Below are 17045 nucleotides of genomic sequence, written 5' to 3' on the forward strand. Positions count from 1 at the left end.
CAGAGATCGAGAGAGAGATCGAGAGAGAGAGAGAGAGAGAGAGAGAGAGAGAGAGAGAGAGAGAGAGAGAGATTGAACACAAAGATTGATCTCAGATTGAGAATGAGCTTGCGAGATAATGAGCTGGGGAGAAAACAACTGACTGGGTTTTTAAACCAAGGGAAAGGGGCTGTGATTGGGTGAGGAAAGGGGAGCAGGTGTCTTCTGATTGGGGACTGGTTGATGACTGATTGGGGAGTGATGATTGTCACCTGTGAGGAGAAGGAGAGAAAAGAAACACAGGATACACACTTGTATCCGTAACACATACATACAGGAGAGTTGTTGTTCCCGCTGAAGCAACAATACCCCTCCACCACGGCAAGGCGGAGTCCATGAGAGGGGAACAAAACACTGAAACGAGGACCAGCACTATTTAAAGCTGTGGTGGAGGAGAGGCCTAGCTGAGGTTTCTAATGTCACAGAAAACATTGCATAGGGTCCCTGTTCATTAGGCTCCCAAGTGGCGCAGTGGTCTAAGACACTGCATCTCACTGCTAGAGAGATCACTATAGACAACCTGGTTTGAATCCAGACAGTATCAAAACTGGATGTGATTGGGAGTCCCATAGGGCGTCGCACATTTGGCCCAGTGTTGTCTGAGCGGTGTAGGCCGTCGTTGTAAATAAGAATTTGTTCTTAAGTGACTTGCCTAGTTAAATAAAGGTTAGATAAAAAAATAAAAAAGTTGGAGAATGTGCCTGTTCTTTGCAAATGGCTGTAGCGTTGGAGAATGTGCAGACTGTAATTCTTCCCCCACACAGTGCATGTCTGCGATTCTTCTGGCACCTGTTCTCAGCCTGTCCGGTGATTTCTTTAAAATAACACAATAATCATACCTCATGAATAGACAATACCTCAAACAAGATATAAATAATATTAAAAATACAAAATAATAAAAAAAATAATGTGTGTTCCTTACATCACGTTCCTTCTCCCTTATTCGCCTTCCTGGTTTGGAGTGTTAGAACCCAGACGTCCCAGGTTCATCTTCCTCAACCTTGTCATCAAACATTATAACAGTATTATTACATAGCAAAAAGTGGCTGATGAGGTAGGTTAATCACACAACAATGGTGGACTTTAACATAGTCACATACCTGTTGTGGTGCCTGGAACTGGTGTTTGGCTATGATTGGACTCCTGGAATATCGTCAAGAAAAAAATATAATCTGAATTTGATACAAATAAATATATGATTATCAAATTAAAATGTTTTTTTTTTCATAATGGAAAATTCTGTTCATAATATTACAGTAGATGATATTACCAAGGAAACTGTCCGTATTTGCACCGGTACCATATGAGTGCAGCCGCAGCAACAATCAGACAGAGAATGAAAACCAGTAGAACCCAACAGGCAGCAGAGGTCTCTGTGAAGAGAGAGGGGATACAATTAATATAAGAAACAGTCTTCATTTACAATTATATGTAATCATGTTGCCCTAGCAAACATAATGGCTCTGATGCAAACACGTTACTGCAGAAAGCAAAGAGATAATACTACAGTCGTGGCCAAAAGTTTTGAGAATGACACAAATATAAATTTTCACAAAGTCTACTGCCTCAGTTTGTATGATGGCAATTTGCATATACTCCAGAATGTTATGAAGAGTGATCAGATAAATTGCAATTAATTGCGAAGTCCCTCTTTGCCATGCAAATGAACTGAATCCCGCAAAAACATTTCCACTGCATTTCAGCCCTGCCACAAAAGGACCAGCTGACATCATGTCAGTGATTATCTCGTTAACACAGGTGTGAGTGTTGACGAGGACTAGGCTGGAGATCACTCTGTTATGCTGATTGAGATTGAATAACAGACTGGAAGCTTCAAAAGGAGGGTGGTGCTTGGAATCATTGTTCTTCCTCTGTCAATCATGGTTACCTGCAAGGAAACATGTGCCGTCATCATTGCTTTGCACAAAAAAGGCTTCACAGGCAAGGATATTGCTGCCAGTAAGATTGCACCTAAATCAACCATTTATCGGATCATCAAGAACTTCAAGGAGAGCGGATCAATTGTTGTGAAGAAGGCTTCAGGGTGCCCAAGAAAGTCCAGCAAGCGCCAGGACCATCTCCTAAAATTGATTCAGCTGCGGGAAAGGGGCACCACCAGTACAGAGCTTGCTCAGGAATGGCAGCAGGCAGGTGTGAGTGCATCTGCATGCACAGTGAGGCAAAGACTTTTGTCAAGAAGGGCAGCAAAGAAGCCACTTCTCTCCAGGAAAAACATAATGGACAGACGGATATTCTGCAAAAGGTACAGGGATTGGACTGCTGAGGACTGGGGTAAAATCATTTTCTCTGATGAATCCCCTTTTTCGATTGTTTGGGGCAACCGGAAAAAAGCTTGTCTGGAGAAGACAAGGTGAGCGCTACCATCAGTCCTGTGTCATGCCAACAGTAAAGCATCCTGAGACCATTCCTGTGTGGGGTTGCTTCTCAGCCAAGGGAGTGGGCTCACTCACAATTTTGCCTAAGAACACAGCCATGAATAAAGAATGGTACCAACACATCCTCCGAGAGCAACTTCTCCCAACCATCCAGGAACAGTTTGGTGAGTTAATTTTCATGCCAATCTCCTTTGCATTAGCGTAGCCTCTCCTGTAGCCTATCAACTATGTGTCGGTCTATCCCTGCTCTCTCCTCTCTGCACAGGCCATACAAACGCTTCACATCGCGTGGCCGCTGCCACTCTAACCTGGTGCTCCCAGCGCGCACGACCCACTTGGAGTTCCAGGTCTCAGGCAGCCTATGGAACTGCCTGTCTGCGGCCAACAAGGCAGAGTTCATCTCAGCCTATGCTACCCTCCAGACCCTCGACTTCTTGGCGCTGACGGAAACATGGATTACCACAGAAAACACTGCTACTCCTACTGCTCTCTCCTCGTCTGACCACGTGTTCTCGCACACCCCGAGATCATCTGGTCAGCGGGGTGGTGGCACTGGAATCCTCATCTCTCCCAAGTGGACATTCTCTCTTTTTCCAATCACTACCTTGTATCCTTTTCCCTCCCGCTCTCCTCCAACACTACTCACTCTGCCCCTACTCAGATGGTATTGCGCAGTCGCAACCTTCGCTCTCTCTCCTGCTACTCTCTCCTCTTCCATCCTATCATCACTTCCCTCTGCTCAATCCTTCTCCAACCAATCTCCTGATTCTGCCTCCTCAACCCTCCTCTCCTCCCTTTCTGCATCCTTTGACTCTCTATGTGCCCTATCATCCCGACCGGCTCGGTCCTCCCCTCCTGCTCCGTGGCTTGACGACTCATTGCGAGCTCACAGAACAGGGCTCCGGGCAGCCGAGCGGAAAACTAGCCTCCCTGCAGACCTGGCATCTTTTCACTCCCTCCTCTCTACATTTTCCTCCTCTGTTTCTGCTGCTAAAGCCACTTTCTACCACTCTAACTTCCAAGCATCTGCCTCTAACCCTAGGAATCTCTTTGCCACCTTCTTCTCCCTCCTGAATCCTCTTCCCCCTCCCCCCCTCCTCCCTCTCTGCGGATGACTTCATTAACCATTTTGAAAAGAAGGTCGACGACATCCGATCCTCGTTTGTTAAGTCAAACGACACCGCTGGTCCTGCTCACATTGCCCTACCCTATGCTTTGACCTCTTTCTCCCCTCTCTCTCCAGATGAAATCTTGCGTCTTGTGACGGCCGGCTGCCCAACAACCTGCCCGCTTGACCCTATCCCCTCCTCTCTTCTCCAGACCATTTCCGGAGACCTTCTCCCTTACCTCACCTCGCTCATCAACTCATCCTTGACCGCTGGCTACGTCCCTTCCATCTTCAAGAGATCGAGAGTTGCACCCCTTCTCAAAAAAGCTACACTCGATCCCTCCGATGTCAACAACTACAGACCAGTATCCCTTCTTTCTTTTCTCTCCAAACTCTTGAACGTGCCGTCCTTGGCCAGCTCTCCTGCTATCTCTCTCAGAATGACCTTCTTGATCCAAATCAGTCAGGTTTCAAGGCTGGTCATTCAACTGAGACTGCTCTTCTCTGTGTCACGGAGGCTCTCCGCACTGCTAAAGCTAACTCTCTCTCCTCTGCTCTCCTCCTTCTAGACCTATCTGCTGCCTTTGATACTGTGAACCATCAGATCCTCCTCTCCACCCTCTCCGAGTTGGATATCTCCGGCGCGGCTCACTCTTGGATTGCGTCCTACCTGACAGGTCGCTCCTACCAGGTGGCGTGGCGAGAATCCGTCTCTGCACCACGTGCTCTCACCACTGGTGTCCCCCAGGGCTCAGTTCTAGGCTCTCTCCTATTCTCGCTATACACCAAGTCACTTGGCTCTGTCATATCCTCACATGGTCTCTCCTATCATTGCTACGCAGACGACACACAATTAATCTTCTCCTTTCCCCCTTCTGATAACCAGGTGGTGAATCATCGCATCTCTGCATGTCGGTGTCAGTGTGGATGACGGATCACCACCTCAAGCTGAACCTCGGCAAGACGGAGCTGCTCTTCCTCCCGGGGAAGGACTGCCCTTTCCATGATCTCGCCGTCACGGTGGACAACTCCATTGTGTCCTCCTCCCAGAGTGCTAAGAGCCTCGGCGTGAACCTAACATCAAGGCGGTGACCCGATCCTGTAGGTTCATGCTATACAACATTCGCAGAGTACAACCCTGCCTTACACAGGAAGCGGCGCAGGTCCTAATCCAGGCACTTGTCATCTCCCGTTTGGATTACTGCAACTCCCTGTTGGCGGGGCTTCCTGCCTGTGCCATTAAACCCCTACAACTCATCCAGAACGCCGCAGCCCGTCTTGTGTTCAACCTTCCCAAGTTCTCTCACGTCACCCCGCTCCTCCGCACACTCCACTGGCTTCCAGATGAAGCTCGCATCTGCTACAAGACCATGGTGCTTGCCTACGGAGCTGTGAGGTGAAAGGCACCTCCGTACCTTCAGGCTATGATCAGGCCCTACACCCAAACAAGGGCACTGCGTTCATCCACCTCTGGCCCCCCTACCTCTGCGGAAGCACAGTTCCCGCTCAGCCCAGTCAAAACTGTTCGCTGCTCTGGCACCCCAATGGTGGAACAAGCTCCCTCACGACACCAGGACAGCGGAGTCAATCACCACCTTCCGTAGACACCTGAAACCCCACCTCTTTAAGGAATACCTGGGATAGGATAAAGTAATCCTTCTAACCCCCCCCTCCAAAAAAAAAGATATAGATGTACTATTGCAAAGTGGTTGTTTCACTGGATATCATAAGGTGAATGCACCAATTTGTAAGTCGCTCTGGATAAGAGCGTCTGCTAAATGATGTAAATGTAAATGGTGACGAACAATGCCTTTTCCAGCATGATAGAGCACCTTGCCATAAGGCAAAAGTGATAACTAAGTAGCTCGGGAACAAAACATTGATATTTTGGGTCCATGGCCAGGAAACTCCCCAGACCTTAATCCCATTGAGAACTTGTGGTCAATCCTCAAGAGGCAGATGGACAAACAAAAACGCACAAATTCTGACAAACTCCAAACATTGATTATGCAAGAATGGGCTGCCATCAGTCAGGATGTGGCCCAGAAGTTTATTGACAGCATGCCAGGGCGGATTGCAGGTCTTGAAAAAGAACGGTCAACACTGCAAATATTAACTCTTTGCATCAACTTCATGCAATTGTCAATAAAAGCATTTGACACTTATGAAATGCTTGTAATTATACTGCAGTATTCCATAGTAACATCTAACAAAAATATATAGACACTGAAGCAGCAAACTTTGTGGAAATTAATATTTGTGTCATTCTCAAAACTTTTGGCCACGACTTTAAGTTAAACGACATGTACATATGCAGTAAGACATAAGTGTGTATCATGACCATCTTAGTGGTTATACAGTAACTTCCTATAGAAAGGGTAATGAGGCCATAAGTCTGATACTAACACATGCAGTGAAAGATAAGTGAGCATCTGGCTCAACTTTGTCATCCATGCAACATCACATTTCTCAACCTCATTTTTGTGTTTTATGTGTATACCAGGAATGCCTGTATTGTTATCAGACAAATTTCCCTATGGGACAATAAAGTATTCAATAAATCAGGCAATCAATCAATTATAAGCAACTAGTATGAATACTGTGTGTGTGTGTGTGTGTGTGTGTGTGTGTGTGTGTCTCAAATGCATCTCACCAGAGGATATGTGTACATAGATGGAGCCAGTTGCTTGTCCGTAGGGGTTGGAGGTCTCACAGACATAGAGACCATTCAGCTCAGAGTTGAGACTGAGGAAGTGCAATATGTCTCCCTCTGCTTTCACTGAAGACCCAGGCCATGGCTGGACCACTCTGAGGGGGAGAGAGAGAGGAGGAGAGGGGCTGAGTGTATGTGTGTGACTGTGTGTGTGCGTGTGCATGTGTGTGTTAAAGGCAAAGGCATAATTTCACTGCCAGCATAATTCAACAACTGTCCTTTAGCTAATTTAGATCTCATGTCTTAACAAGTGCAGATAACATTTACATTTAAACTGGTTTGAACTAGTTTACATAGGAGTGAGTACCTGCTCCAGGTGTAGTTGGGATGTGGGTTGCCATCTGTTATACATAGTAAGACTGTGGTTTTAGAGGCCTCACTAAGGGTGATGTTCACTGACTGAGGTGGATCTATGAGAGAGAGAGAGAGAGAGAGAGAGCGTCAGAGTCAGCCTACAGGGAGGAAGTCAAAGACTTAGCAGTGTGGTGACAAAGGATCTGTTCGTGGACTATAGGAGAAAGAGGGGAGAACACTTCCATCCACATCAATGGGGCTGTTGTGGAGTGGGTCGAGACCTTTAAGTTCTTTGGCGTCCACATCTGTAAGTACATAACATGGTCCACACTCACCCGCACAGTCCTGAAGAGAATGGGCCCTCAGATCCTCAAAAAATTATACAGCTGCATCATCGAGAACATCTTGACTGACTGCATCATAGCTTGGTATGGCAATTCCACTGCCTTTGACCTCAAAGCGCTACAAAGGGTGATGCGGACAGCACAGTACTCACAGGGGCCGAGCTCCCTGCAACCCAGGATCTCTATAGCAAATGGTCCCAGAGGAAGACCCGAATAATTGCCAAAGAGTCCAGCCACCCAAACCATAGACTGTTCACTCTGCTACCGTCCGGTAAACGGTACCAGAGCATCGGCTCTAGGACCAACAGGCTCAGAGACAGATTCTACCCCCAAGCCATAAGGCTGCTAAATAATAAATTATGTTACCTAAACTATCTGCACTGACTCTGTGTTGCACTGACTCTACACTTTATATATACACTGACCTGATATATACTGACCCTACGCACACTCACTAGACTATGCATACACACCATATACACACTCACTCACACACCCACACTACACTGTCACTCCCAGGCAAATCCATCACACATTCAAACACTACATATGCACACACACACACACACACACACACACACACACACACACACACACACACACACACACACACACACACACACACACACACACACACACACACACACACACACAGACAGACAGACACTCACCCACTAACATACACACACACACTTTTACACATCATTTGCTGCTGCTACTCTGTTCTTTATTATACTCTTATTATTATTACTATCCTGATGCCTAGACACCTGACCCTGCCTTCATGTACATATCTACCTCAACTACGTGTACCTCGTACCTTTGCACATTGATCTGGTACTGCTACTCCTTGCATATAGCTCCATTCTTGCGTATTTTATTTTATTCCTCTTGTGTTAGTTACTATTTAATGATTTTTTTTAACTCTGCATCGTTGGGAAAGGATTTTAAGCAAGCAATTCACTGTAAAGTCTACACCAGTTGTATTCGGCGTATGTGATAAGCAACATTTTATTTTCTTTGATTTGAGAGACAGAAAAAGAGAAACAGAGAGGTGGTTACAGTTACTGCAGGTATAGAATGTAAATAGACCTACACTCACACACCAATACCAAGACAGCTATATTACAACTATAACAATGACATGGAACGTTAATCCATGGATTTTGTATTATTTTAATTTAACCTGTGTTTAACGAGGCAAGTCAGTTAAGGACAAATTCTTATTTACAATTATTGACTAGGAACAGTGGGTTAACTGCCTTGTTCAGGGGCAGAATGACAGATGTTTACCTTGTCAGCTCAGGGATTCAATCTAGCAACCTTTCGGTTACTGGCCCAACGCTAAGATGAGGCAAAACCTGGTCTTCCTTCATTTCAGTTTGATAGACTACTTGCAGTAGAGGAGCAGTACAATGAAAGTCTTGTAAAGGTCCATACCACTCTGTGCCTCAGAACTATGTTTAAGCTAAAGAAAATAACAGTTGTTACGGGCTAGATCAAAGGCTTTCCTCGGTTGAAAGGGTTCTACCTGGAACTAATAGAGGGTTATTCAAAGGGTTCTCCTATTGGGACAGACAAAAAAAAATGTTGGTTCTAGGATAGAACCTTATTTTCTAAGAGTGTATAGACAGACAGGGACTGGTTAGAGGGGCTACTAGGCTACAGCCAGTGAAGACAGTGAGACTCTATGCATACAGTGGATGTCTATGGTCTATGACAGTGATAGTGGAGTATACATTTGCAGTGGATAACGATAGTGTAGGAGAGTGGTAGTAGAATATATTTACAGTGTTTGTCTATAGGGTAGGGCAGTAGTAGTGTAGTATATACTTACAGTGGATGTCTAAGTTGTAGTTGTAGCTCCTTTCTGTTGCCAGGGCAGACTGGTTGACCACACACTGGACCTGCTGCTGATTGGCTGCTCTGGTCGGTACCCCGAGCAGGTGGCTGAGTACTGTGGTGGTGCCGTTGGCATGCTGTCTGGAGTTAGTCACTGTTCTCAACAAACTGCCCAATGTACCTGTCTTCCACTTTACATCTGCCTGTGGCTTGGCACCAGCAGCCACACAGGTTGCCAAGACAACCTCATTCTCCCCAATGACAGGAGTAACATCAACTGTCACATTCACCACTGGAGGAACTATGACCAGAACACAAACCAACAGAGAACAGAAAACATTAACAAGTCACTCATTGTAAATGTCAGACTATACATGGAAAAATGACCAAAACAGACCTCACATCACATGAAATGCTCATGTTATATGTCCAACAAACTTTAAATAAACCATATCATGTTAACTATTTGTTCAATTGCAACATACATCATTAGTAGCGACACATTTACTGTATTGGAGGTTTAGGCAAATCCAGTTTTAACAGGTTTTAGCTCACCCTGATGAGAGATACTTGCACCTGAGGAATGAAGTTTCACACACACATCCCAAAATCTGTTTTTCAGCTTCAGCAGTTCCACTGAAAAGCATTCACAGCCCATTCACAGCCCTACTGTTAAGGAATGCTGTATATAGTGGTGTATTCTGTATATTCCAACATCTGTTCCACCATTAGAGAAACTATTGATGCCTGTACTCTCCTGGTTACAGCTTGAGTAAGAGGATACACTCTCAGAAAGGAAGGTGCTAAGTACAACCATATAGGGTTCTTTAGTTTGTCCCCATATGGGATCCCTTTTTGGTTCTACCTAGAACCCTCTATGTAGGGTTCTTCCATATAATTAGGAATTAGAATTGGATCTCTATGGGTTCTTCATAGATCCCCCTTTAAATGGTTCTGCCTAGAACCCTCTATAAATAATTACATCTATTTTAAAATGTTTTATTATCACATACACCGGATAATTGCAGTGAAATGTGTTGTTTTACAGGGTCAGCCATAGTAGTACATCACAGCTGGGGCAAATTAGGGTTAAGTGTCTTCCTCAGCCAGAATGAAGATATCTAACAATTGGAACTTTTAATCACCTTCAACATGCATTTTAGAAAGACTGCTAGGTTAGGGAAATTTGTTAAATTATCTACCTAAATAATCTAAACTGGAACAACTATCTCAGTAACGGGTGCAATAAGTCCAACTATTAAAAGACTGGAAAAATGTAGACAAATATTGTTATTTTTTTCCGTGTAGCATATAAGGTTAATCAACTAATCAATTCACATACAAAAACACAGATATTGAAACAAACACATCTACCTGCAATAGAGCATGCTGGGAAATATGATAATGATAGGCATGGTTTTGGGTGTTTAGGCTTCTCCAAGCTCTGATGTTGCTGATGGTCATTAGTAGCCTACCAAACTTGCTTTCTGCTTGGTACTCTGCACACTATTGTCCATCTAATCACTTTGACATCATTGCAAAGGTAATTGAAAATCTAATCAAACACATTTCTATAGGCTATGCAATTGCATGAGAAAACAGAGTTTTAATGGCCTCTATTAAAAAGGGGAGGGAGTATCCCATCAGCGTTCTATTGGCTAGATCAGTGGTGTAAAGTACTTAAGTAATACTACTTTTAAGTACTACTTAAGTAGTTTTTGGTGGTATCTGTACTTTACTATTGATATTTTTGACAACTATTAGTTTTAATCCACTACCTTCCTAAAGAAAGTAATGTACATTTTACTCCAGACATTTTCCCTTGCAGCTAAAGGTACTCCTTACATTTAAAATGCTCAAGCAGGACAGAATTATGGCACCTATCAATATAGCGCTTTGACAAGCATTTTAATTAATACTATATTCTGTTACCCAAAATAAATTCAATTCAATTCAATACATTTTGAATGTTCAGCAGAATAGGAAAATTGTGAAATTCACTCACGTATCAAGAGAACACCTGATCATCCCTACTGCCTATGTTCTGGTGGACTCACTAAACACAATTGCATCTTTTGTAAATAATGTCTGAGTGTTGGAGTGTGCCCGTGGCTATCCGTACATTTTTAAAGCAATACAAAGGTGCAGTCTGATTTGCGTAATATAAGAAATTTGAAATGATTTATATTTTAACTTTTACTTTTCATACTTAAGTATATTTTAGCAATTACATTTACTTTTGATAATTAAGTATATTTAAAATCAAATACTTTTAGACTTTTACTCAAGTAGTATTTTACTTGGTAACTTTCGCTTTTACTCGAGTAACTTTCTATTAAGGTATCTATACTTTTATTCAAGTATGACAATTTGGTACTTTTCCCACCACTGATGATTTGAAAAAGTTGGGGAAAAAAAGTTAAGCTGTGTCTTGCCTTACTGCACAAACTGGGCTTCATTCACAAGTGATAGGCTATTATTGTCAACTATCAGACTATTCTTTATTTAGTGTCGTCTTTTCATATACTAAATAATATATGTGTGAAATTAGTTTTTATTTAGAATGGACCATTATCATGCACCTGTCACGGAACAGGGAGAGGTTGAGGGTAGAGGAAGGACAGGAGTAAAAACAAACAAAATAGAACTAAAATTGACTAGTTTACTCAAATTAGGGGAGGGGTGGTAGGATTAGAAAGTAATAAAGTAAAATATATTTAAAAAAATGTGATGTGTAAAAAAATGGAATGTGTATGTATATATATATATTTGCAAAGAATATATGGGGGATTGGAAGTGATGCAGACAATTACATTGATGGAAGTTAGAATCTATCTGTAACATTAAAGCTGATCTACCCCTTTAAAAAAGTACTTTGCGTTGTCAGGGAAACTGTATGGAGAAAAAAGTATAAAGTTTTCTTCAGGAATGTAGTGAAGTAAAAGTAAAAGTTGTCAAAAATATAAATAGTAAAGGAAAGTACAGATACCCCCAAAACTACTTTAAGGAGTACTTCAAAGTACGTATATTTAAGTACTTTACACCAATGCAAATCATAGTCGCACACCTCATGTACCCTAGCCCATATACCTATATGTTTTGATAAGGTTTGTATCACAACTAAAGTGGCCAAATAACTTCTTAAAATTAAGCACATTAATTTGCTTTATAACAGGTAGAGCCTACTGGCATACACAGGCTGCGCTTGAGTTTCACGTTTCAGAATGATCATTTTCACCATAAATACGCACCTTTATAATAAACCATTAGATGCATAATTGCGTTTGTCATCACTTTTGAGAACAGTGCAAGTGCAATCGAAAATCACACCAAACACTTATCATCAAAACAGCTTTGTCATACTTTGAAAACTCACCTCACTGTGATGATCAATTTGAAAAAAGAAGTTCAACAGCAGGTTGAAACAGTGTAACGAAATGGACAGAGCTCACAAGGTGATGATTAATTCAGAACATCCCTATGCACATTAGAGCTTATGCATATGTATATCAGCATTATGGTTTCCTAAATTAATAACTGGGTAGCTGCAGGAACAAGGTTGGAGAGCCCATGGCAAACAGCGTTTAGGTGAAATATCACCTGTCGGGCAGCGAGAGCATACTCCTCAAACAGTGGTTGATGCGTGGAGTGAAATATGCCGTCCATGGGAGGGGTGCGTCACTTGAGTAGGTGCGTCACTTGAGTAGGTTGAGCCACTGACGTGGTCTTCCTGTCTGGGTTGGCGCCCCCCCCTTGGGTTGTGCCGTGGCGGACATCTTTGTGGGCTATACTCGGCCTTGTCTTCGGACGGTAAGTTGGTGGTTGTAGATATCCCTCTAGTGGTGTGGGGGCTGTGCTTTGGCAAAGTGGGTGGGGTTATATCCTGCCTGTTTGACCCTGTCCGGGGGTATCATCGGATGGGGCCACAGTGTCTTCTGATCCCTCCTGTCTCAGCCTCCAGTATTTATGCTGCAGTAGTTTATGTGTCGGGGGGCTAGGGTCAGTCTGTTACATCTGGAGTATTCTCTTGTCTTATCCAGTGTCCTGTGTGAATGTAAATATGCTCTCTCTAATTCTCTCTTTCTTTCTTTCTTTCTCTCGGAGGACCTGAGCCCTAGGACTACCTGGCATGATGACTCCTTGCTGTCCCCAGTCCACCTGGCCATGCTGCTGCTCCAGTTTCAACTGTTCTGCCTGCGGCTACGGAACCCTGACCTGTTCACCGGACGTGCTTGTTGCACCCTCGACAATTACTATGATTATTATTATTTGACCATGCTGGTCATTTACGAACATTTTAACATCTTGACCATGTTCTGTTATAATATCCACCCGGCACAGCCAGAAGAGGACTGGCCACCCCTCATAGCCTGGTTCCTCTCTAGGTTTCTTCCTAGGTTTTTGGCCTTTCTCAGGAGTTTTTCCTAGGGAGTTTTTCCCAGCCACCGTGCTTCTTTCACATGCATTGCTTGCTGTTTGGGGTTTTAGGCTGGGTTTCTGTACAGCACTTTGAGATTTCAGCTGATGTACGAAGGGCTATATAAATAAATTTGATTTGATTTGATTTGATAAGTGTTATTGTATTTATTTCTCAGCTGCTCTTAAGCACATGCTCCACTATAAAACCGAAGTGGTCTACCTATCATCATTGAAAATCAGCCCGTCGGGAAAACTCGCGGCCTCCATTCCCTATTCGAGTGCATAAAGATGACATGTATTTTTTTTTACACATTAGTGAAGACAAAATTAAATTGAGAATAGTCTCATGTAAAAATCGCTTGACGAGAGAACAGCTGTGCTGCCTAAGAACAGAGTGCAAGCTTTTTTTTGCTACTTTCTCAAATCATCAATAGCCTATAGTCGCACCATGCAGCCCATATATGTTCTGATTTCTAAGACATTCTAATGTTGATATCATTCACAACTAAACTCTAAATCCAGTATATAGGACGTGTTTCAAGAAAAATATCCTTCAATTGTACTCTTCATAATATAAAATCATATAAAATAAAATAATGGCACGGGACTTAAAGCATATCTTGTCAGCTAAATGAACAAGCCTACAGCATATGGCATGGAGTATCGCCAGATAGCATGCAGTAGGTCAACTCATATTTTGTAATTCTGAAATACATTTTCTTCATATCATAATTTTAATTTAGACCTGATTAAAATAATTAATCAATGTCTTGTGATGGTGTATATTAAATGTATTTATTATACTTTTTTTATGTAGATCATCAGCGGCTTGTATGTGTGGAGGTCCGGAGATGCTAAACGTGATTATGTTAAGAAACAGTCAATTACTGTGAGACATGCCTTCTTTATTTGCATGGCAATAACCGACTGCCACAGAATCATCAAATAACTATTTCTTCCAAAAACGGTTCTTAGGATAAAAAAAGGTTATAGGCTGAATCGTATCCCTCTGGATAGAACCCGTTGGGCACCTTTTTTTCTAAGCACAGAGAAGATGGAAGATGAGGGTTCTGTAGATGAGGGCTCTGCTCTTGCTTCACTTGAATAATGAAACTACCAAATTCTTACCTTTCTAGTATTGATTATCACATTCAGTCTTTCCACACTGTCAATCATAGAAACAGTGATGCAGAGTGAAGGAAGAGTTCTTACCAAGCACAGTCAGAGGTATATCTGTAGTGTATGCTCCACTGGGGAAAACACTGAAGATACATGTGAAGGTGCCTTCATCCAACAGTCTGACAGCTGTTATTCTAATAGATCCAAGGTTTTCTGATGGGTTCCCAATAAACTGGACTCTGTCTTTTAATCCATTTGGTGCAATAAACTTAAAAGCCCCATTGGGATAAATCAGCATAAAATGATGGTTCTGTGTTTCTTCCCAAGTACTTTTCTGCCATGTTATCTGTTCGAGGTCCTCAGTTGTCTCTATCAGTCTGCAGGATAAGTCCACATCCTCCCCCTGTACCACAGTCCTGCGTCCCCCAATCACCTGTGTACCTGAAGAGAAAACACAAGCCAAAAAAACTGTCCAAAAGAGACCTGTAGAATAGATGCTTATGAACTCTAATAAACAGAGATGTTACCTAAACACACAGACAAGACCATTATTAGTATTTAGCTGTGCTTATGAACTATGATATCCTATTGATGCTGAAATGTGGCTATTGTAAAAAGAAATGGCTAAAGCACATACTGATCTGGGTCCAGTCTAGGCTGAAACTACTTAGTGAATATGTTATTAGAATAATAAGCCAAAAGTCCTGACTCTATTCTAACACTTAATCATGACTAAGATATTCAATACATTCCCAGATACTTGTGCATGCTCAGCATGTCTCATAACTACTGAGTTAAAAACATAGTAAACATACTGAGTTAAAACATAGTAAACACCCTGAGCTGATGTGTGTGCCTTATTGTACCCTAAAAGGACAAGGACTATAGTTGAATGGTGGGATTGTGTGTTTGGTGGGTGTTATTGTCTTGCCTTGTGTCAATAAGAAAAAAGAGACAAAAACATGATCTCAATTTTATGGCATTTTATGACATCAATTGGAAACCTACTTTCTGTATCCCTCTGGATCATGAGTAGAATCACACAGCACAGATTCCGTAACATTCTTTGCTCTTCTCATTGCTAGGGTCAGAGGGGAAATGTAATTATGGAATTATATTACATTTTAAAATTGGTGATTTGTAAAAATGAGGACCTATTCATTGTTTATGTAAGACAGTTATGTAGGCTAAGCTGTATGTAAAATAAGGTTGAATGCAATAATATGTATTCACGCAATGGTCTGCAATCATCCCTCTTTGATGGAGACTATGCACATCTTGCAATGTAGCCAAAACCTTTTCACAAAAATAAACAACCAGGCTTATATTGGTCAGTAATAATGGAACTAAACATTTGTATCTGTAAATTTAATAGACCACTAACCTTTGATGAATGGAAGTTCCTCTGCGGAAATAGCCGAGACATTTGTTTTTGACGTTTGTGCTGACAGAAAAATGTCCTGCTGTAGGAAAACACTAAGTCAGTAAGCCACATCAGTTATAACACAATGGGGTAGATCATGGATGAGACAGTCTCCACCCCACTCGCAGACTCCTGGCTTTTCATAAGCTGTGTGCTTCCTCTTTGAAAGCCCGTACCACCTTATACTGGTTATGAAACATACACATAGGCCTCATTACAAAAAAACAAGAATGATGGGACAAAATTATATATTTTCTTTAAGAAAAACAAAATTAAATACAACAACAGAACAGAATCTGTATGACTTGGGACCCCCCTCTCTGATGATACACTATATACACTACCGTTCAAAAGTTTGGGGTCACTTAGAAATGTCCTTGTTTTCCATGAAAACACACATGAAATGAGTTGCAACATGAATAGGAAATATAGTCAAGACGTTAACAAGGTTATAAATAATGATTTTTAAATGAAATAATAATTGTGTCCTTCAAACTTGGCTTTTGTCAAAGAATCCTCCATTTGCAGCAGTTACAGCCTAGCAGACCTTTGGCATTCTAGTTTCCAATTTGTTGAGGTAATCTGAAGAGATTTCACCCCATGCTTCCTGAAGCACCTCCCACGAGTTGTATTGGCTTGATGGGCACTTCTTACGTACCATACGGTCAAGCTGCTCCCACAAGAGCTCAAAATGGTCCGGGGACTGTGCTGGCCATTCCATTATAGACAGAATACCAGCTGACTGCTTCTTCCCTAAATAGTTATTGCATAGTTTGAAGCTGTGCTTTGGGTCATTGTCAAATCAAATCAAATCAAATGTATTTATAAAGCCCTTCTTACATCAACTAATATCTCAAAGTGCTCTACAGAAACCCAGCCTAAAACCCCAAACAGCAAGCAATGCAGGTGTAGAAGCAGGGTGGCTAGGAAAAACTCCCTAGAAAGGCCAGCATGTAGGAAGAAACCTTGAGAGGAACCAGGCAAGGAGGGGTGGTCAGTCCTCTTCTGGCTGTGCCGGGTGGAGATTATAACAAAACATGGTGTTCAAATGTTCATTGATGACCATCAGGGTAAAATAATAATAATCACAGTGGTTGTCGAGGGTGCAACAGGTCAGCACCTCAGGAGTAAATGTCAGTTGGCTTTTCATAGCCGATCATTCAGAGTATCTCTACCACTCCTGCTGGCTCTAGAGAGATGAAAACAGCAGGTCTGAGACAGGTAGCACATCTGGTGAACAGGTCAGGGTTCCATAGCCGCAGGCAGAACAGTTGAAACTGGAGCAGCAGCACAGCCAGTTGGACTGGGGACAACAAGGAGTCATCATGCCAGGTAGTCCTGAGGCATG

At 42.5% G+C, this 17045-nt stretch overlaps 1 protein-coding gene across 2 annotated transcripts; it reads right to left on the minus strand.

Annotated features, from left to right (window-relative positions):
- Positions 1-981: 981 nt before the first annotated feature.
- On the minus strand, positions 982-16093 carry LOC115161160 (nectin-3-like). Of its 2 annotated transcripts, XM_029711933.1 has the most exons (9): positions 15659-16093; positions 15283-15355; positions 14368-14715; positions 8732-9037; positions 6564-6666; positions 6197-6351; positions 1310-1412; positions 1140-1182; positions 982-1039 (listed from the first exon to the last, which is right to left on the minus strand). In XM_029711933.1, the coding sequence occupies exons 2-9, from the start codon at positions 15335-15337 to the stop codon at positions 1004-1006; spliced, it is 1149 nt and encodes a 382-aa protein (XP_029567793.1). In that variant the 5' UTR covers positions 15338-15355; positions 15659-16093; the 3' UTR covers positions 982-1003. The 2 variants fall into 2 exon arrangements, with proteins under 2 accessions (XP_029567793.1, XP_029567794.1); XM_029711934.1 differs by lacking the exon at positions 15283-15355.
- Positions 16094-17045: the final 952 nt, after the last annotated feature.

Source organism: Salmo trutta, chromosome 24 (genome assembly GCF_901001165.1).
Source record: "Salmo trutta chromosome 24, fSalTru1.1, whole genome shotgun sequence".
NCBI classification, from domain to species: domain Eukaryota; kingdom Metazoa; phylum Chordata; class Actinopteri; order Salmoniformes; family Salmonidae; genus Salmo; species Salmo trutta.